The sequence below is a fragment of the Lithobates pipiens genome, unplaced genomic scaffold (genome assembly GCF_037356315.1).
Source record: "Lithobates pipiens isolate NorthernLeopardFrog02 unplaced genomic scaffold, aLitPip1_a1.2 Scaffold_8, whole genome shotgun sequence".
Taxonomy (NCBI): Eukaryota; Metazoa; Chordata; class Amphibia; order Anura; family Ranidae; genus Lithobates; species Lithobates pipiens.
The window spans coordinates 194,493,592-194,514,548 of record NW_027507903.1 but is presented as its reverse complement, the minus strand read 5'-3'; the positions used below and the strand labels follow the sequence as shown (position 1 = coordinate 194,514,548).

General features: G+C 44.7%; 2 protein-coding genes across 2 annotated transcripts in view; one reads left to right on the top strand and one right to left on the bottom strand.

Annotated features, from left to right (window-relative positions):
* Positions 1 to 1,214, top strand: part of TUBGCP6 (tubulin gamma complex component 6) — a 92,043-nt gene extending 90,829 nt beyond the window's left edge. Inside the window, exon 26 of the mRNA XM_077473122.1 lies at positions 1,054 to 1,214. Within this exon, the coding sequence (XP_077329248.1) occupies positions 1,054 to 1,145 (92 nt within the window). The 3' untranslated portion in view covers positions 1,146 to 1,214. The remainder of the gene's footprint in view (positions 1 to 1,053) is intronic.
* A 3,898-nt stretch (positions 1,215 to 5,112) lies between these two features.
* The window catches only part of SELENOO (selenoprotein O), a 32,174-nt gene continuing 16,329 nt past the window's right edge, over positions 5,113 to 20,957 (bottom strand). The window contains exons 7-9 of the mRNA XM_077473121.1: positions 12,116 to 12,301; positions 9,719 to 9,875; positions 5,113 to 7,406 (exon numbers count right to left, since the gene is read on the bottom strand). Coding sequence (XP_077329247.1) covers positions 7,212 to 7,406; positions 9,719 to 9,875; positions 12,116 to 12,301 — 538 coding nt within the window. The 3' untranslated portion in view covers positions 5,113 to 7,211. The remainder of the gene's footprint in view (positions 7,407 to 9,718; positions 9,876 to 12,115; positions 12,302 to 20,957) is intronic.

The following is a 20,957-nucleotide window of genomic DNA, read 5'->3' as shown; positions in this document are numbered from 1 at the left end:
TTGATCATCCACTAAAAGGCTGGTATGGTTGGCTCTATTTGCATGGCTGTAGTTATTAAATTGGAACTAAAATCAAAAACTGGGAACATGCAATGTCTCTTCTGCAATAAAAGAAACTTAGCTGGCAGATTGCAGTTTTCTTTGGAATGTACATTGTGCAAGCACAGCTCAGTTTACATTCCAGAACAACCTGTGTCCTCGATGTGTTCCTGTGCCAGCCAATGAAGATGGCTGCAGCCTGGCACCCGAAAGAAGCAGAGTTTATTTAGCTCTGCTTTATTCAAAGGCCATTGTAATAGGTGGCAAGCTTCATTTATGGGATTGTTCCTCTGCACACCTCACAGGGTTACACGTAACGCATATAGGAGCTCAGGAGTTATGTCATTATTAGTATTAAAGAGACCACAATTATTAAATGAACTGGGTTTTCTTTTTTTGTAGGGCTGGGAAAATTAAAGATTAATCGTTAATTTCAAAATTCTTTTGATCGGTACTCCTCCGCTGGCTTCCGGGAGTTCCGTCGGAGATCTGGTGTCGTCACCGGACTCTTCCCCCCTTCCCCAAGTGCCTCTGTCTGCTAAGGGAGAGGGGGGGAGGAGTCCGGTGAGGTCACTGGACAGTGATGGTAAATATGGATGTGGTTAACTGGGATCATTCAGTGAGCTAAGTGTAGGCAAATTTGATAACCTCCGTTTTTAACATTGTTGAAAGAAACAAAATGTAAGGGCTCTGGTATGTCTATGTGACTGGCTAAATACTAGATAAGTTTTATAATTAAAGTTAAACTAACTTTCTACAAAAAAAAATTGCAGTTTGAATTTAAAACTTATTTGTGTGAACTGTGAATTTAAGTCATGGATTGTGGAAACTAACTAGTGTCGGGTGTATATAGTGTATACCACATTTACCACTGACTAATGCAGAGTTGCAATTCAAGGAGATCAGCTAAAAGTAGTTGGATCTGTATGTGCATTATAATTAATTGAAATTAGTCGATTAAAAAAAAAAAAACACATTTTAATCAGTAACAGCCCTATTTTTTTTGTATTCTAGTGGTAACCAAGCTTGTAAATCGGGGATACCAACCACATCTGGAAGATTTCTTACTGCGAATTAACTTCAACAATTACTACAAAGAGAACTGAATGAACAGAGACACATTTATTTATATATGTGCAGTATAAATGTATAATAAATTTATGTTTTGGTAAATACCCAAGTCTGTATATTTTGTTCTATAGTGTTTTCTGTGAATGGCTGCATCTCTAGTGACAAAGTGCTGTGTACGGTTGGCCTACAAATGGCAGCCTTCATTTGTGTCAGTCATGAATCTGCAGAGAACAGCTCTGGCATTGTCATATGATTTCAGACAGCCCGTCTGTACCAGCTGTAATGTTTAGAAGGGACATATCTGTGCGTGTCTTTTTTTTTTTTTTATTATTTATTTTTTGACGCTGACCTCCAGGCAGATATAAGACACAATAATGCAACTTTGTATTAATTCTTACATTTATTTTTAAATGCCATTAGTATAAGTATCTAAATTTGACTTTGTTAACCTCTTGCAATTCCCTGTACAGTGGCACTTGGACAGGGAAGGCCAGGACTGGCAGCCTATTAGGTGTGCTGCATACAAATGTGTTGACAAGAACCTGATGATAGGAGTGAGCAGAGAGATGACTAAAGCTGGCCATAGACGGTTCCTGCTGAACTGGCTGAGATTCAAACTATGTGTGGCCAGGCTGAATGTACCAAACTTGATCAACTTTGGTACAATCCAGCCTGCTGGATTTTACATGTGGTTATTGCTAGCAGCGTTATAGCCGCTAGCAATAATCCATGTGTTCTCCCAGTGGGGATGGCTTTGCCAGCCAGGAGAACACAATGGCTACGTGGGAGCGATTCCCTTCAACACTAACTTTGTTGATGGGGGAACCGAGCACATTTCTTTCCTGCAAGCCCAGCGGGCTAAATGAAACCAACCCCCCCCCCCCCCCCCCAAAAAAAAACCCTGAGAAGCTTGCTGTACTAACTATGCAATGTTAGTACAGCAATCTCCCCACTCCCCCAGAACACACTGGCTAGCGCTCAGCCAATGGCAATCAGCTGCTGGTTTTCCAGCCGTTTCAACAGAACTGGGTGATATTCGGCCCTTGTGTACCAACCTTTAGTCCTCAAAACAACCTTATCCTTGTATAACAGTTACAATATAAGACAAGGCTCAGAGACCCACCTTGCAGAAATAGGAATAAGGAAGCCAAAAAAAAAACTATGCAATGTGGCACTCAACTGTCTCTTATTAGGTAACGTTTAAGCAGATTTCCTGCACTTTTATGTGCTTCCCACATCCACAAATTAAACCTATATAAAATAAATGCAGCACTACCATATATGAGCCAATCGGTACTTGAATCACACGCTCCTGTATATAAAATCTATCCTAACTCATAATGATGTTGTGCATCATACAATCAAATGTCATGAGCCCCTGATGAAGTCACATGTAATTTAATGCTGAGGGACAGACGTGGGTGACATTATCATGCTGCACCATAGAGTAGCTGCAGTACAGCATATCCACAGAGAGCTGTGCCATTGATTTTAATGTGTTTACCTGGATGAGCTGCATTTGCAAGTTGTTTCACCAAGTGCACAACTTAAAGCTAAACTCCGGGGAAATTTTATTTCTCTGTCATTTGACGGACACAGCTCCTTTAATTCTTGACCTTAGGGGTTATCACGTGACTTTCAGGAGAGGACTAGGCAGAACATGTAAAAACAGCAAGACTGCACAGCACCGCCCGGGGGGCGGTCCCTCTGACGATAACCCCTCACCCTGCTGCTCAGTTTTTCTTCTGCCTAGTGTAGGAGAAGGACCTGGCTACCTGAGGGGAACCATTGGTCCTGGGATTTTTTTTCCACAATTTTTTGATCCTGTGATCTACAATCAACAGCCGGCTGGATAATATGGATCCTTGTCTCCCCAGCCTGGCCATCGAGCGTGAGCAGACCCTAGCTATGCACTGAGTTGGCCACGACATCCTCCTCCAGCGGCGGCCAGTGATCTATATGCTCCGGGGCACAAATATGACCGGGCTACTGCTGTCCGTGTCAGTGTGCCGTGGCCAACAGCCACCCCGTACTGCTCGGGTGAGGGGTCTGTGGTGGATTGCGTCCAGCAATCCCGACAATAAGGGTAAGTACAGCTCTCCCTGCCTCGGCAAGATAGAGCAGCTGGGCATTCCCTGGGAGGTAGACTAGGGGGGTCTCTCACTCTGCCTTTCCTTTCTCCCTATCCCTCATTTCCTCCCCCTGCTGGGGGCCGCTGTGTGACTTGGCATGAGGCGTCGGTTATGTACCTGGGGGGGCGCCCAAGCTTTGGCAAGGGGCTGCGCTGGCTGTTGGGGTCCGTTTTTGGTTTTCTGTCCCTTTCTTCACTGTGAGGTGCCTGAGTAAATTTACCTCAGGAGAGGCCGTGGCCATTTTCCTGTAGTCTTATGCAGTGTTTGGGCTGTCGGACATTTTCTTGGTGATTTTTGTGCTAAAGCTGGCCGGCGGCCATTTTCTTGTAGCCTCAGTGCGGTTTACCTCTAGTGTAGGTGTACCTCAGAACAGAGTTTTATTTTTTCTTCTCCTCTGGGCGCTCTGTGACTGACAGGCCAGTGCAGTCAGCGGCAGCACGGCACAGCACTCTGTCAGGGTGGTGAGTCCTGTGGAGGGGCCCCTTAGTCTGTGAGCAGCTAGGAGGGTGGGATTTGTGTACCTTGCCTTAAGTCCCTAAGTTGTGACAGGCAAGTGAGAGTCAGTGTGGCGTCAGAAGCTGGCGCTTCTTTCCCAGACATCCCTGCTATTGCAAACTGCTCACCTGCCAAAAATGCAGTGACTATGGACGCTTTGTCGGCGGTCCTGGAGACCTTTGTTGCCAGGGTGGAAGCAGGGTTGTGAGCGTAAGGTAGGTAAAAAATGCCCCCTGCCCCCCCCCCCCCCCCCGTCTTCTGGGGAAAGCTCTGATTCAGACTCTGGGCCCCGCTGTGACTGGCGGCTCCTGATGCCTGGTCAGAGGATGCGGACCAGGACAATTCAGACAGTGAGGATGACTGTGTCCAGGTTAGCGCAGGAAAAAGTGCTAGTAGGAGCACTTATTACCACGGTGCAGGCCACCCTGAAGATACAGGATACAGCAGGAACTTCTGCTGAGGTCCCTTTTGGGTCCCGCAAACCGGCCAGCACACCTAAGGTGTTTCCATATTTGACTTTATTTTGATAAGTTCATCTACAAGGAATGGGGAAGCCCGCAACTGACCTTTTCAGTCCAGAGAAGAATGGCTGTGCGCTACCCCTTTTGAGGAGAGCCTCCTAAAAAAAAAAAAAAAAAAAAAAAAACACGGGCATCTCTTCTGGTCGTTGACACCCCCCCCCCCCCCCGATATCCAGGTTGAATAAAGTAACCACAATTCCAATAGAAGGGACTCCTGCCTTCAAGGACCCTGCCAACAGGAGGGCCGAGGCAGTGCCGGTCCATGTTCACGGTTGTGGGGTCAGCGTTGGGGTCTGGAGAGATGATATACTCGCCATAATCCTCCCAGCCCAAGACCAGTCCTTTCACCTCCTGTACCCCTCACAGTCCAGGAAAAATCCCATTGCCCAATTTTAGGCACAAAAGTATAGGTTTAGGCCCATAGAAATGGATAAACACAAAAAAATTGCATGTACCACGTTTTTTGACCGTATACAAGAAAATTCCTCAAATTTTCAATTTTCCTAATGCATATTGGAGCTCACTGACTGTATTGCAGCAATGGGATGTACTAATGTTTAAAGATGAGTGCATTTGTCAGGACTGTAAACGTGCTATGGTGCTCTCTCCCATTGCTCTGACTTAGGGACTTATTACAATGTAAAACAACTTTGTAAAAATAAAAGGCAGATTCCTTTTCAGTGTGGGAGCTCACATATAAAAAAAAGATACAATCCCATCCACTTGACACATTAAGAGTGGCAAAAGAGCAGAGTGGGCTGCCAACAGAGCTTACCAAATACCGTAAGTAAGGTCTCAGAGCCCTCCATCACATGCACACAAAAAGAAAAAAAAAACAGTACTACTGAAAACAATTTTTTTTTATGAGGTTTGTTTATTTTGAAATTGTATTTAACATGTAAATTAACTGAACACAAAAGGTCTTAATTTTATGTTCTAATGCTTATAGAAATGTACTCCTTGAATATTTTATTTTTTTTGGCATAAAAGACCATTGAAAAAAAAAAAAAAAGTAGAAGGAAGAGAGACCCAGACTGATAACCTTATTACCCGTAACCACCTGATGTTTCAAACCACAGCCACAATTTTAAATTATTTCTTAAAAAGAGAACCTCGCAATACTAAAGCCAGAATCATCCAAACATGCCTAGCATATTCAGAAGGGGGGGGGGGGGGGGGGGATCAGCAATGGAGGCTTCCATATGTATCTCATGGCAGGTATCTATTAAAGTGCAACAAAATTGTATAAAAAAGTAAAATTGCTAGCAGGCAGGCTCTTTACTGCAGAAGAAGCATGCTATGCCTCTTCTGCAATAAAACAAACTTACATCTTTAGAATTTACAATGATCTGTACATTGTATATTCTCCCTGCCAAAACAAGTGAACGCCTGTGCACATGTATGGGGTTAAGTTAACGATTACCAAAGATCCCAACCCAGAATAAGACTGGGTGAAGATGTTGGTGTCAGAGCGATGGGAGGAGAGTCAAGTCCTGCATTAAAATAGTCATTGGCACTGCAAGAGCATGAATTACAATCGGGGACAAAAAGGTCCATCTGCAGTATGTGCGATAATTAAATTGTTTAAAAAGCTTGTTGTTATGTAGCCACGTACAGAAACACAGATACTGTGGCCATCTAATATATTACTACATTAAAAGAAAAGTATGGTCAAAGCTCTTTAGGCCATACTTTATGGGCAACAGGAGAGCCCTTTTGGTCTGCTGTGACCCAGAGTCGGCTTACAGTGGGCTACTGCCTGCAGTCAGCTGACATGGCAGAGACGCTCCAGGCTCTTGAAGGATCCCAGCCATATTGTCGGGATTCACCCAGCTGCTTAACCGACAGCTGGCTCCTGGCTCTCAGGACATGGCTGAGAACCAAAGCCAGCTGCACCCGCTGCCTCCTCCTCCTCTGCCCATCACTCTAGTGACTGACAGTCACTGGTCTCCGCTCTAAGCAAACAGGGGTCATGTGATTGACCAAATTCTTCATCTTACAGCCCACATGGGTTACAGCATGGAGGAAAGTATGAAGGGTTATGTATTTATTTTTTTAAGAAATAAACCCCCATAGTGATACAACAAAACAATGCATAAATCCCCACACAAAAAAAAAAAACATTTATTTCTATCCTAAGGTAATCTCACATCTCAATCTCTCTCTCACACACACACATTAAAACAAGTCAATACGCAATCTGCAATTTTATGGAAAATCAATATTTAAAAAAAAAAAAAAAAAAAAAAAGATTCTATATCCTCCACCTATCTTTGTAACAAGGTACAGTCTGTACAAAGGCACAGAGTAAGCAGCAAGAAATTACCTGAATATGTCCATTAAGTGCAATGGTTTCATTTTCCAATTGCAACATTTTTGTGCGTATAAAAAGCATCAAGCTCATTATAACATGTTTTAAATGAATGTGATGACATACACAATGCTAAAACATGCAACAAGCACTACAGTGGTTAACATCAGGCCAAAATACGTCACATTCCTGAATTGATATTTTTGCCGTCATGTACAAACTACATTTGGATTCTATAGGTTTTATTGGCAAATAAATATTCTATAACAATTTTTCTCCCCCAATAGGCCCCTTGCACACAGGGCTATCTAATTTTAGAGCATTCGTTCCTGAACGCATAGGGCCCTAAAATGGGCGTACCACTCGCTATAACATTTAGCCCTGTCCAGCCGCAGCCTTCCATAGACGGGCATGCTGCAGGAAGCGGGGCTGGATGCTGTAACTATGCCACCACTGCACACTAGCATGCCAAGAGGACACACAACAGCTCGATGTCCCCATGTGCAATCGGCCTTAAAAGGCTTATACCATTACCAAAAAAATCCAAATGTAGTTTGAAAGAAAAACAACATATGTGCTTGTTAGAATTGGCCTTGTTGAATTATTTTTCTGCATGAAAACAGAAAACGACCAACAAGGCTATTATGAGGATCAGGTGACACATAGCTCTGTAGCCCAAAGTGGAGGTTTCCTGCTATATGGAATTCTGGAAAGATTTGTGGGCCTAAAGACAGCAGAAGAAGCACAAGCTTCCAGACGTTCTTCAGCAAGCTCAGGGATTTCTTCACTTTCCTCCACTTCATAAGGATTTTCCAAAATCTTCAGGACATGCTTCACCTGGTGATCAATTTAAATACCATACATTTAGAAAGAGAATGTCTTCCAGGCAAAGTCTCTCGCATACAAGCTCAAATCAATTGTGAACACTGGAGTTAGGGATAGAGAAGGTTTGGTACAACAGTAAACCCTGTGAGGTTAAAGAAAACATGACAGACACATTTGTGGGCTGGCACTGCTGACCACCATCCCAACATGCTAGTAGCCAACCACAATAATAATTCTTTAAAGCAAACCCGTTCTTTGCCCAGAGAGGGTGTAACAGGTTTCGTTTAACGTGATTGTAAAGAGTACTATAAAAAAAATAAAAAAAAATTAAAAAAAAACCCACAAAAAAAAAAAAAAAATTTTTTAAAAAACAACACACAAAACACACCATGTTATACTTACCTGTTCTGTGCAGTTGTTTTGCACAGAGCACCCCTGATCCTTCTCTTTTCAGGTCCCCTGTCAGCGATCCTGGCTGCTCCTCTTCTTGGTGTGCCACCATAGGTAGTCGCTTCCTATTGTGGCGCATCTGCAGGCTCGATTGTGCCATGCTGCCTTTATCACCCTACAGGGAAAAGTTCCGCTGCATGCCCCCTCCTTTTAACCACTTGCTTACTGGGCACTTAAACCCCCCTCAGTCCCAGACCAATTTTCAGCTTTCAGCGCTGATGCACTTTGAATGACAATTGCGTGGGCATACAACACTGTACCCAAATGAAATTTGTATCATTTTTTTCCCACAAATAGAGCTTTCTTTTGGTGGTATTTAGTTACAGCTCGGAGTTTTATTTTTTGCTAAACAAACAAAAAAAGATGCAAAAAAAAAAAAAAAATTCATGTTTTAATAGTTTGTTATAAAATTTTGCAAACGGGTAATTTTTCTCCTTCATTGAAGTGCGCTGATTAGGCGGCACTGATGGGCTGCATTGGTGGGCACTGATGGGCTGCATTGGTGGGCACTGATGGGCTGCATTGGTGGGCACTGATAGGCATAGTTAAGGCGGCACCGATGGGCACAGATAAGATGGCATGGATGGGTGGCACGGATGGGCACTGATAGGTACCACTGATAGATGTGACTGATGGGCACTGATCGGTGGCACTGCTGGGCACTGATGGGCGGCACTGCTGGGCACTGATGGGCGGCACTGGGGTGCAGCACCTTTGAGGCACATTGTGGGCACTGTGGGTGGCACTGTTGGTGGCACTGTGGGCACTGCTGGGGGGCACTTACTTTTATTCAGGATGGCACTGCGGTGGGCAGGTGGGCACTGGCAGGGGGCAGGTGGTCAGCTGTATTGCTGGCCGTGATCGGGACTGATGTCCCGATCACGGCCGCCTGTGATCGGCTTTTTTTTTCTCTCCTCGCGCTGTCAGCGCGAGGAGGAATAATAGCCGATTACCGGCTCCGTTCTATCACATGATCAGCTGTCATTGGCTGACAGCTGATCACGTGATAAGGGGTCGGGATCGACCCCTTGCACGGATCGGTGATCAGGCGAGTCTCACGGACTCCCAGATCACAGGGCGCGTGCAGGCCGCTCGTACCCGGGACGACGTCAATAGACGTAGTCCCGGAAAAGTAGATCCGCACTAATGCCGTCATTTGGCAATAGCGCGGATCCCAAGTGGTTAAAACTTTATTTTTTATTTTATTTTTTTTGGGGGGGGGGGGGTTGGGTGTCGCAGGTTTTCACAGGTACCCGCTTCCAGTCAGATCACCTAGGTGATTCCAACAAAAGGCTCCTTCCCTGCCCACAACATTCTGGGACACGTCACAGGTCCCAGAAGCTGCTGGACCAACCACAAAGCACAGTGCAGTAGGACGACTCAAGGAGTCACAGCCAGCTTCCCGCAGTTAACTTGCTGGGGATCCAAAGACTGACAAAGAACTGGCCTGGGTGAGGACAGCGCTGGATCCCTGGACAGGCAAGTGTCCTTTTATTTAAAAAAAAAAAAGTCAGCAAGCTGCTGACTTATTTTCAAACTGACTGAAGTACCTCTAATGTGGGGCAGGAGGTCTGACCTCTGGTGCTCCCACTAGAGGGAGCTGTTTATTCTGCTGGGTACTTTTCAGTAAATTTAAACCACCCTATTGGCATTTTTGTTTTATGCTGCGGTGACAAGTAAAAATGCATAAGGTTTAGGCATGTCCCTGCACCAGACTGCGGAGGTGAATTATTTATTAAAAAGGGGAATTGTTTGTATATCGCCATCTATGAGGGTGAAAGACTTCATTATTGTTGCTACATACATTAAGATAAATGTAATCACAAGTGATAGGTAAGCATTAGTGGAGAATAAGAATACAGCTAAATCATTACCTCTGTAAAATCTCCATTCTCAGCTGCCTCTATGGCATTCTGAGCTATATAATTTCTCAGGATGTGTGCTGGGTTATTGGAATTCATGATTTTTACCCGCTCTGCATGTAAAGCCTTAATGTCTTCAGAATGTTCTTGTTCTTTTTCCAAGCGTGCACTGAAAAAAAAAAACAAAAAAAAAAAAAAAAAAAAAAAAAAAAAAACTCTAGTTAGCAGTCTTACCATATAGGGGTGAATATAGAATATAAACTTTAAATGTCATATACCGTATATACTCGAGTATAAGCTGAGATTTTCAGCCTCTTTTTTGAGGCTGAAAGTGCCCCCCTCGGCTTATACTCGAGTCATCGCTGTCTGCCCGCTCGATCAGCGTGTCGAGCAGACAGACAGCGGCCATTCTATTCAAAAGCCGCGCCTCCGGCTCCGCCTTCGCCTGTGATAGGCGGAACACTGAATTTCCCAGCAGCCTGTGTTCCGCCTATCACGGACATCGTATCATCCTCGTACTACGGACGAGGATGATACGACGTCTGTGATAGGAGGAACACAGGCTGCTGGGAAATTCAGTGTTCCGCCTATCACAGGCGAAGGCGGCGGCGCAGCTTTTGAACTTTACAATGGCCGCCGACGAAGAGGGCACGGGACGGCACGGCACGGGACGGGACGGGACAGGGGGCAAGGCAAGGCACGACACGGGACGGAGGCAAGGAGGCAAGGCACGGCACGGGACGGAGGCAAGGAGGCAAGGCACGGGACGGAGGCTCGGGACAAAGGTAGGCTGGACACACACACACACACACACACACACACACACACACACACACACACACACACACACATGGATGGAGACACACACAGGGATGGATGGATGGATGGATGGATGGAGACACACACACACAGGGATGGATGGATGGATGGATGGAGACACACACACACAGGGATGGATGGATGGATGGACACACACACACACAGGGATGGATGGACGGACACACAGGGATGGACGGACACACAGGGATGGACGGACACACAGGGATGGACGGACACACAGGGATGGACGGACACACACACAGGGATGGACAGGCATGTCTCACCCTCGGCTTATACACGAGTCAATAAGTTTGCCAGTTTTTTTGGGGGTAAATTGGGGGCCTCGGCTTATATTCGGGTCGGCCTATACTCGAGTATATACGGTAAGCTATAATCTTTCATTTCTTTTTTTCATTCAACCTGCTGGCTGAACAAAACAAGAACTTAACACTGCAGGAAGCCCAGTAGACACATTCACATTCATGAACTTTCAATGAACAGCAGAATCATATAAAAGGATTTAACCACTTCCCACCCGGCCAATGCATATATACGGCCGGGTGGGAGCCGTCTACTCCTGATAGGACGTTCAGGAACGTCCTTCAGAAGTAGCAGGATCGTGCCCGCGCAGCGGCGCGATCCTGATGTGCTCGTGTCACCCGGACACGGCACATCTCAGATCGGCCCTCCTGATCACATGACGGCCGTGTCCAATCACGGCCGTCATGTGATGTAAACAAACAGCCGGTTGCTAGGCAATCGGCTCTCCTCTCCTCACACAGAAGTCATCGCTGAGGAGAGCAGAACGCTGCAGCCGGCTGATGATCAGTAATTATGAGCCGTTTTTTACAGCTTTTTACTCACTGATCATCAGTCTAGTGTCAACACACCACACAGTACAAACACAGTCCCCACATATGTCCCCAAAACACACATGTCCCCAAATAATAAAAACATGTCCCACTAAAATCACATGTCCCAATGATTATCTGCACACATATGTACATGATCATTTGCGTACATATATCCCTGATCACACAAACCAATTATTATACACTTAACGGAATTTTTTTTCCCAAAAACATGTAGCAGAATACATTTTGGCTTAAATTTATGACAAAATTGGATTTTATTGGATTTCTTTTCAAATAGAAAATATTGTTTTTTTTACAAGTTTCTGCTTTTTTTGCGCTTATATCGCAAAAAATAAAAAAAACGGAGTCGTGAATAAATAACACCAAAATAAAGCTCTATTTGTGCGAACAAAATGATAACCATTTCATTTGGGTACAGTGTAGCATGACCGCGCAATTGTCATTGAAAGCGCTAGAGAGATGAAAGCTGAAAATTGGGCTGGGAAGGAAGGGGGTGAAAGTGCCCTGTATTGTAGTGGTTAAAGATGTGACACCTCCAGGAACAAGGAGCAAAAAACTGAGATTCTTCTTATACAGAGGGTAAAAACCACAGGAAGAACAAGGTATGTTTCTGCCTAGTGTCCATCATTCCTGGGAGTAGGACTTATACTGATGTGTCTGCTGTGTACCCCAGTGTAGGTTTGCAGAAATATTAAATTTTTGTACTACAATATACCTATATTTCTGAAGCCACTCTTTCCAGTACTCTCGGTTATTATTCAGTAGATCCTCATCGCTGGATTCTTGAAGTTTTTCAGATTTTTCCATATTTTCCAACTCTTTGTTTATGTTTGCTTTTGACCCAATCACTGCAAATAATTGGGGATTGCTCTGTGCCAACATCAGCAACACTGAAAGTTGCCTGAAACCAGAAAAAAAAAAAAAAAAAAAAAAAAAAAAAAAAAGAGAAAGAAAGTAAATCACTTTTACTGTGCTTTTTAGTTTTCAAGTCACTGGTACAAGCATAGAGCATTACTGCACAGTACATAAAAGGTACATTGTAAGAGAAACAATATATTTTTACGAGGGTAAGTTTGTAGTACATGTAATAACATACATAATACATACTGAATACAGCGATCAGCAGTGCATCATATTGGCTGTAGGCCCGTCCGTGAGCAGTCAATGAGTACAACAACTGCCCCTGTCAGGACTGGTCAAAAATAAAGTCGAAATTTGGGGACAAACGGCGTAATTCATTACACAGTCTTCGTTTATTGGATAAAAACAAATGCATGCATACTCACAAAAGCCAAAAAAAAAAAAAAAAAAAAAAAAAAAAAAGATATAAACCTAGGTTCACATTGATGCGATTTGACATGTCAAATCGGATGCCAAAACAGCAGCAATTGCAACATCTGAAACGGTGCGACGCCACCGTTGTGGCACTGCACCAATTCCCAAAAGTAGTTCCTGTACTACTTTTGGTGATTTTGGAGTACGATTTCCATCGTCATCTGCACAGAAACCCGCACAGATGTCTCTGAAATCGCCCCACGAAGTTGGGACTGACATGTGGGAATGAAAGCGTGCGAGTTCAGTTGAACTCGCACAATTTCAATCCCAGTCAGTGTGAACCTAGGCTTAAAGTGTTATACAAAATCCAGGAACCAGAAGTGGTACACTCAGGATTCTTATGTATGACAAACTGCCACTGATGTGTTTTGAGGAGGAAGAGGGCATGTCCCTTGAAAATCGATCCTTGATCTCACGAGGGCAGCATTGGCAGAACGATCCTGTCTTGATAGAGACCTGATGATATCATCCTACGTTATATAGTCGGCTTCTCAAGTGCCACTGAGGACTACGATGTCAAAATGTGAATTTGCTTGTGTAATAGATTGAGATTTGGCTTCTCTCTGCTAAACAGGCCACATTTTGCTCCATCTATGGCCAGCTTTAGTGGGTTGAGCCTTTAATTTCAGTCTGCAAGGCTGGGATACTAATAAATCAAGTTTGTTTCTATTCTAAACCAGACAACCACAACAATTCCTTATCTGTAACTGCAGGCCTACATGATCGCTGGCAGCCAGTGGGAGGGACATGTTGTGACTATGACATGCTAAGCAGGCGTGGCCACACATATACTGCAGTAAGACAGCTGCAGTTCCTGATACAAAGTTATATATGAACTGTTGATCCGGCCAGTAAATCCATTTTTTTTTTTTTTTTTTTTTATTTCCTTGAACGGGGCAATGAGGCTTCTTGCTCTGCAGCACAAAAAAGGTTTAAACCATATAAATAGAAGCTGATCATTGAAAGCACCACTGTCAGCATAACAGTTTGTCCAAACCCCTATCACTTTTACTAAACAGGTTGATCTGTAGATAAAAGTGGGGAAAAATGGCAGCACGTCAAATAAAATAAATAAATTAAAAAAAAATGAATTCATATAATTAAATCTTTCATTAGAGGTATTAACCCCCTCATTCAGTCACAGGAATAAAAGATTTGCTATATTGGGTTGTCAAACTGCAAATGACTGGCCTATAGTAAATTTACTGCTACAAGGCAGGCATTCTGTGGCGGTCCACCGTGGGTTCGCCGCGAGATCACCATTATCGGTGGCGGGAGAGGTGCCGCGCCCCTCCCGTCGCTCGGCGGAGGCCATCGGGTTCTGTACACTGCTGGTTATGGAGACGAGTGAGGCTAAGATGGCCCCCACTCGTCTCTATACCATAGGAGGGTGGAAGCGACATCAAAATGTTACTTCCGGGGGAGGAGGAGGGAGGAGGAGGGAGGAGGGAGGAGGGGGGAGGGGGGAGGGGGGAGGAGGGAGGAGGGAGGAGGGAGGAAGGGAGGAAGGGAGGAAGGGAGGAAGGGAGGAAGGGGTACATTTTTTTTCAATGATTTTTTTCAAATTACTTTTTTTTTTTTCTTTTTTTTTTTTATTGCATTTAAGTCCAAATATGAGATCTGAGGACTTTTTGACCCCAGATCTCATTTAAGAGGACCTGTCATGCTTTTTTCTATTACAAGGGATGTTTACATTCCTTGTAATAGGAATAAAAGTTTTCCATTTTTTTTTTTTTTTTTTTTTTTAAACAGTGTAAAAATAAATAAAATCAAGTAAAATAAATAAGAAAAAATATATATTTTTATAAAAACACCCCATCCCGACGAGCTTGCGAGCAGAAGCAAACGCATACGTGAGTAGCGCCCGCATATGAAAACGCTAGTCAAACCACACGTGAGGTAATGCCGCGATCGGTAGAGTGAGAACAATAATTCTAGCCCTAGACGTCCTCTAAACGCAAAACATGCAACCTGTAGAATTTTTTAGATGTCGCTTATGGAGATTTTTGAGGGTAAAAGTTTGACGTCATTCCACGAGCGGGCGCAATTTTGAAGCATGACATGTTGGGTATCAATTTACTCGACGTAACATTATCTTTCACAATATAAAAAAAAAAAAAAAAAATGGGCTAATTCTACTGTAGTCTTATTTTTTTATTCAAAAAAGTGAATTTTTTTCCCCCAAAAAAAAAGTGCGCTTGCAAGACCGCTGCGCAAATACGGTGTGAAAAAAAGTATTGCAATAACCGCCATTTTATTCTCTAGGGTGTTAGAACCCCCAAATATTATATATTGTTTTTTTCTAAGTAATTTTCTAGCAAAAAAAACAACAGTTTTAAACACCGAGTCTGAAAAAGAGGCCTGGTCCTTAAGTGGTTAAAGTTCAGATGCTGTCAATACCCTCATTGAAGAAGCGCAGCAGCCATCTATAAAGTGAACTTATTCCACATTGACTTTGACCCATTGTAGCTAGAATGCCAGTACATGGGATAAAAGACCTACTCTGTCTGCGCTAAGGCATTTTTCCTTTATTTTGGTGGATTTTGATTCCATGCCAATCAGGGAATAAAATCTATTACATCCCCTGGCTGGTTTTACATGGGTGGTCCGATTAGGTCCACCTGTCACTTTTTCAGAAATGATCAGCCCAGTCTGTGCACTCTATGGAGCGGTGGGTGTCAGCAGACATGTATCTACTGGCACCTGCCAGCATTCAGTTCAATGCTGTCCGCTAAAAACAGACATATGGGGGATCCATTCCCCATCCGTCCCGCAGAGCAGATCGGATGGAAACAGACAGGTGGTCCGTTTTTCATCCGACAGCCCCATAGACAACAGCGGGGCTGTGTCCGCTCCACTATGCAGAGTCATCCGCCTGCTCAGCAGGGGATCAGTGGAGAGATGTGCATTACGGAGACCGCCTGTCTGCCCAAGTTTTTTTTTTTTTTTTAAACACCACACACACACACACACACACACAAAAATACCGTATATACTCGAGTATAAGCCGAGATTTTCAGCCTCTTTTTTGAGGCTGAAAGTGCCCCCCTCGGCTTATACTCGAGTCATCGCTGTCTGCCCGCTCGATCAGCGTGTCGAGCAGACAGACAGCGGCCATTCTATAATTCAAAAGCCGCGCCTCCGGCTCCGCCTTCGCCTGTGATAGGCGGAACACTGAATTTCCCAGCAGCCTGTGTTCCGCCTATCACGGGCATCGTCTCATCCTCGTACTACGGACGAGGATGAGACGATGCCCGTGATAGGCGGAACACAGGCTGCTGGGAAATTGAGTGTTCCGCCTATCACGGACATCCGATAGGCGGAACAGCAGTCAGTGGGAAATTGAGTGTTCCGCCTATCACCGACGGAGGCGCGGCTTTTGAATCCTAGAATGGCCGCCGACGAAGAGCTGAAGGACGGAGGCTCGGCTCGGGACGGGCCGGGCCGGGACGGGCCGGACGGGACGCAGGCTGGACGGACACAGGCAGGCTGGACACAGGTAGGCTGCACGGACACACACACACACACGGATGCATGGACACACACACACACACGGATGCATGGACACACACACACACACACACACACGGATGCATGGACACACACACAGGGCTGGATGGACCCACAGGGATGGACGGACACACAGGGATGGACAGGCATGTCTCACCCTCGGCTTATACACGAGTCAATAATTTTTTCCAGTTTTTTGGGGGTAAATTGGGGGCCTCGGCTTATATTCGGGTCGGCCTATACTCGAGTATATACGGTACTGGTTAGGCACATATTTAACCCCTTCCCAGCCAGTGTCACTAGTACAGTGACAGTGCATATTTTTAACACTGATCACTGTATTCATGTCATTGGTTCCCACAAAGTGTCAGTTACTGTTAGATTGTCCACCACAATATCGCAGTACCGCTATAAAAGTCACTGATCGCCATCATCCATTATAAAAAATCATATTTTCTTATTGTACATCACAGGCCAGGTCAGGAGCCATAGGAGTTACTATGTGGTATGTCCGATAGCAATGCCAACTGAACGGGGGGGGGGGGGGAGAACACAACAAAAGTAGGGCATCAAGAGACTAGATGACTTATGCTGCAGCCTGCAGTACACTGCACCCAAAAGGAGATATCCTCATGACCTTTTACACCTACTTGATAGAATCTGGTAAATGTATTGACTGAAGACCAAGTCACGGCCTTGCAGATCTGAGCCATGGAGGCTTGGTGATTCACTGCCCAAGAAGCACTAAACAGCCCTGGTGGAGTATGCTTTAATATGAAAAGGAGGAATTTTGTTTTTTAAACCATAAGCTTGAACAATCACTTGACGAATACATTTAGGAATAGTAGATTTCAATGGTGCCTGTCCTCTTTTAGGACCATCTGGCAATACAAACAAAACATCTGTTTTACGAATCTACGAGGTTCTGTTAAAAAATGAAGGCAGAACAGTTTAAATGAAAACCTGACACTACCTTTGGTAGGAAATTAGGATGAGGCCGCAATACAAACCTTATCCTTATGAATAATCAAATATGGCTCTTTACAAGAAAGAGCAGCCAACTCTGATACTCTTCTTGCAAAAGATATGGCAACCAAGAAAATGATTTTCCTCGTCAAGAGGACCAAGGGAATATCTGGTCGTTGAAAAAAATACCAATAAGGCAGACACCTGGCCCTTGATAGTACTCAAGGCCAGCTTCATTCCTAATCCCATCTGTAGGAATTAAAGGATCATACTTATGACATTTTCTGGGGTGCCAACCCCTGGATTCATACCAGGAGACATATGCCTTCCAGACTTTATAGCAGATGACTCTGGAGGCCGGCTTCCTAGCATTAACCAAAGTAGAAACTACTGAAGGCGACAGCCCACGGTCCTTTAGAATGTGGGTCTCAATAGCCAAATTGAGAAATTTTGCGTTTGTAAGGTAGGATGGAATATTGGACATTGCAAGAGAAGGTCTGGCCACAGTGGTAGCCAGCCAAACATCTTTATGATCTCGGCAAACCAAGATCTCCTGGGCCATCCTGGGGCCACCAGAATCACCTCCTTACCTTCTTGCTTGATCCTGCGAAGAAGATGCGGAAGCAGAACAGGAGGGAACGCATAGATCAGTGAAAACTGATCCCCACAGAAGGACCAAGGCATCTGTTCCGTATGCCATTGGATCCCTTGTCCATGAGACAAAGTTGTCGATCTCGTTATTGAACCTGGACGCAAACAGATCCACATCTGGAACGCCCCATTTTTGACATATTGATAGAAAGATGTAGGGATGAAGGGACCATTCTCCCGGGAACAATTGTTGGCGACTCAAGTAATCCACCTGCCAATTCTCTATCCCTGGAATGAAAATTGCTGATAGGCAAGGAATGTTTTCTGCCCCAAAAAGAATACGATTCACCTCTTTCTGGAACGCACGACCTTTCGTGCCCCCTTGGTGATTGATATAGGCCACTGCTGTGGCATTGTTGGATTGGATTCTGACAGGACATTTCCATAGTCTGGACGTCCAGGCCTCCAGGGCCAGGCACACTGCCCGAATCTCTAGAATATTGATGAGCAAGGTCATCTCTGATTTGGACCATTTCCCTTGGACAGATGCTTCTTCCAGGACTGCTCCCCAGCCCAGAAGGCTGGCATCTGTTGGTACCACCTTCCAGGTAACTGGTAGAAAGGATTTCCCTTTTTGAAGATTCTTGGATATCAACCAACCACCAATTGAAGCTCTGGTACACACTGGGGGATAAACGCATTGGGAAGTCCAGAGCTTGGACCTTCTTGTTCCAAGTTGACAGGATACTGTTTTGTAGCAGTCTTGAATGAAACTGCACATAAGGAACGGCCTCGAAAGAAGCCACCATCTTTCCCAACAATTTCATGCAAAAGTCGAATAAAAGGATTTTTCTTTGTTTTGACCAACTGGATCAGTTCTTTTATGGAACCGATTTTTTCCTGGGGCAAAAACACCCTCTTCTGAGCTGTATCTATGATCAGCCCCAAGTACTGCAATCTCCTTGATGGTTTTAAGGAGGATTTCTCTAGGTTGAGAATCCAACCTAGGTATTCCAGATACTCCTAGGTTCCAGGTCAGCGACTGTGGTGACCAAGGTTTGGTTTAAGCAGGCTACCTATTGATCTATCAAGAGTAGATTGTCTAAAAGTAGGCTAGCGCCGTTATAGCTTGAGCCCTTAGCCTGGCTAAAAGGAGGAGCCAGGACCTTTGTTAACACTCGAGGTGCAGTAGCTAGACCGAAAGGCAGGGCTACAAAACCAGAAATGAAGATTTTCTACCTCAAAGCGTAGAAATCGGCACATGGAGATAAGCATCCTTGATGTCGACTGATGCCAGAAGTTCTCCCCCTTGTAGGATGGAGACTACTGATCAGATTGACTCCATGCGAAAAGAACGGATATTCAAAAAATCGGTTTAGATCTTTGAGATCTAAAATGTGTCTGACATCCCTGTTTGGCTTTGGAACCATGAACAGGTTTGAATAAAACCCCAAACCTTGCTCTTCCAATGGGACTACCGATATCACTCTTTGGAGACAAGAGATGATCCAAAGCTAGAAAGAGAGACTCCTTTTTCACTGGATCTCTGGGAACGTTTGATCTGAGAAAGAGGAGACGAGAATTCTCTGAACTCTAGTTTGTAACCTAGAGAAATTGGGGTAGCCACCCGTCTGTCTTGGCATTGGTCCTGCCAGACCTTTGAAAACTGTAGAAGCCTTCCGACCACTTGAGTGAGTGGTGGCACACCTTCATAAGGAGGCTTTAGTATTCTGTTTTGTAGGTTTCTTCCCATAGGTCCTTTTTTGGAAATGGGACTGACCCTGAGGTTTACCTTTTGGCGGTGGAGGCCGCCGTGACTACCTGGAGGCTAATGCCCCTGGCACTGGAGAAGAAGCACGTTTAAAAGAAAAATGCTTAAACTTCTTCTTAACCGGTAAAAGGGAACTTTTCCCATTTGAAATTCTTTGGATATACTTATCCAGATCGTCGCCAAACAACCGTTCACCATGAAAAGGGAAAACTGGCCAAGAGAATTTTGCATGGCGCTTCGGCTGACCAATTTTTCAATCATAGGATTCTACACACATGTACCAGCCCTAGCATGAGCCGTGGGGCCTGGAGAATAGAATTTTTCATAGAGTCTACTATAAAACACAAGGCTTCTGATATCCTGGCCAAATCCTGGGCCTGCTGATCAGGAATAACTGAGTACCTCTATAAACTGGTCCTTTAAGGACTGAGATACTCCGATCGCTGCCAGCGCAGCGATTTCCTATCCACTCAGAATACATTAGCTTCCTTAGCCATGAACAGATAGAAAAGAATGAACAGATTGGGAGGCTTTAGTGAACCCAAACCAGAAGTGGGCTCATCGACTGACTGCGTTATTGGCAGTAAAAATGTGGAGCGGACCAATTCAGTGAGAGATTGTACCAACAATCTTTCCTGCAAGGTTCTTCGGAAGAGGAGACTTCAGCCTCTTCCTTTGAAAGAAATTTGCCATCTCTCACTCCTTGTTTCTCAGCAAGAGGGTCCTGAGCGATGGATGGGGACCTGCTGAGCTTGAGTCCCATTCTGGGATGCAATTAAAGCATACATTTTTTGCTGCAAGCTTAAAATGGTTGAAAGAAAAAAAAAAAAATAAATAAATAAAAACCTCCTTTAGTAATATACACAGGGGCTGCAATGTTAAGAGAAGCTGCAACGCTTGCTCCTCCTGATGGCTCACTCTGACCAGCCATATTACTCTCAGGGGAGGGTGTCATCTGTTTTTAGATGGTTCTAGGCTTCTGTGTGACTGCAGAAGTCTTTCTATAGCCCTTTTTTGAGGTGTTTTTACCCCCTTCTTCTGCTCACAGCCCAATACACAAAAGCAGAGGTACTACCAGAAGGAATGCATTCACTGCTTGAGCAATAGCACAGCCCTGTCGCTGCTATTAATGCTCAGCCTGATGCAGTAGTAAATGTGTCAAAAGCAAAGCCTGTGTCAACAAACCTCTTATATGCCACCTTTTCTCGTGTCCCTCCAGCAGCATGTAAGAGCACAAATGGTGCCTTTAACCACTTGGGATCCGCGCTATTGCAAAATGACGGCAATAGCGCGGACCCACATTTTCGGGACTACGTCTATTGACGTAGTCCCGGTTACGAGCGGCCTGCGCGCCCCCTGAGGGGCGCGCGCGGCGCGCTCTGTG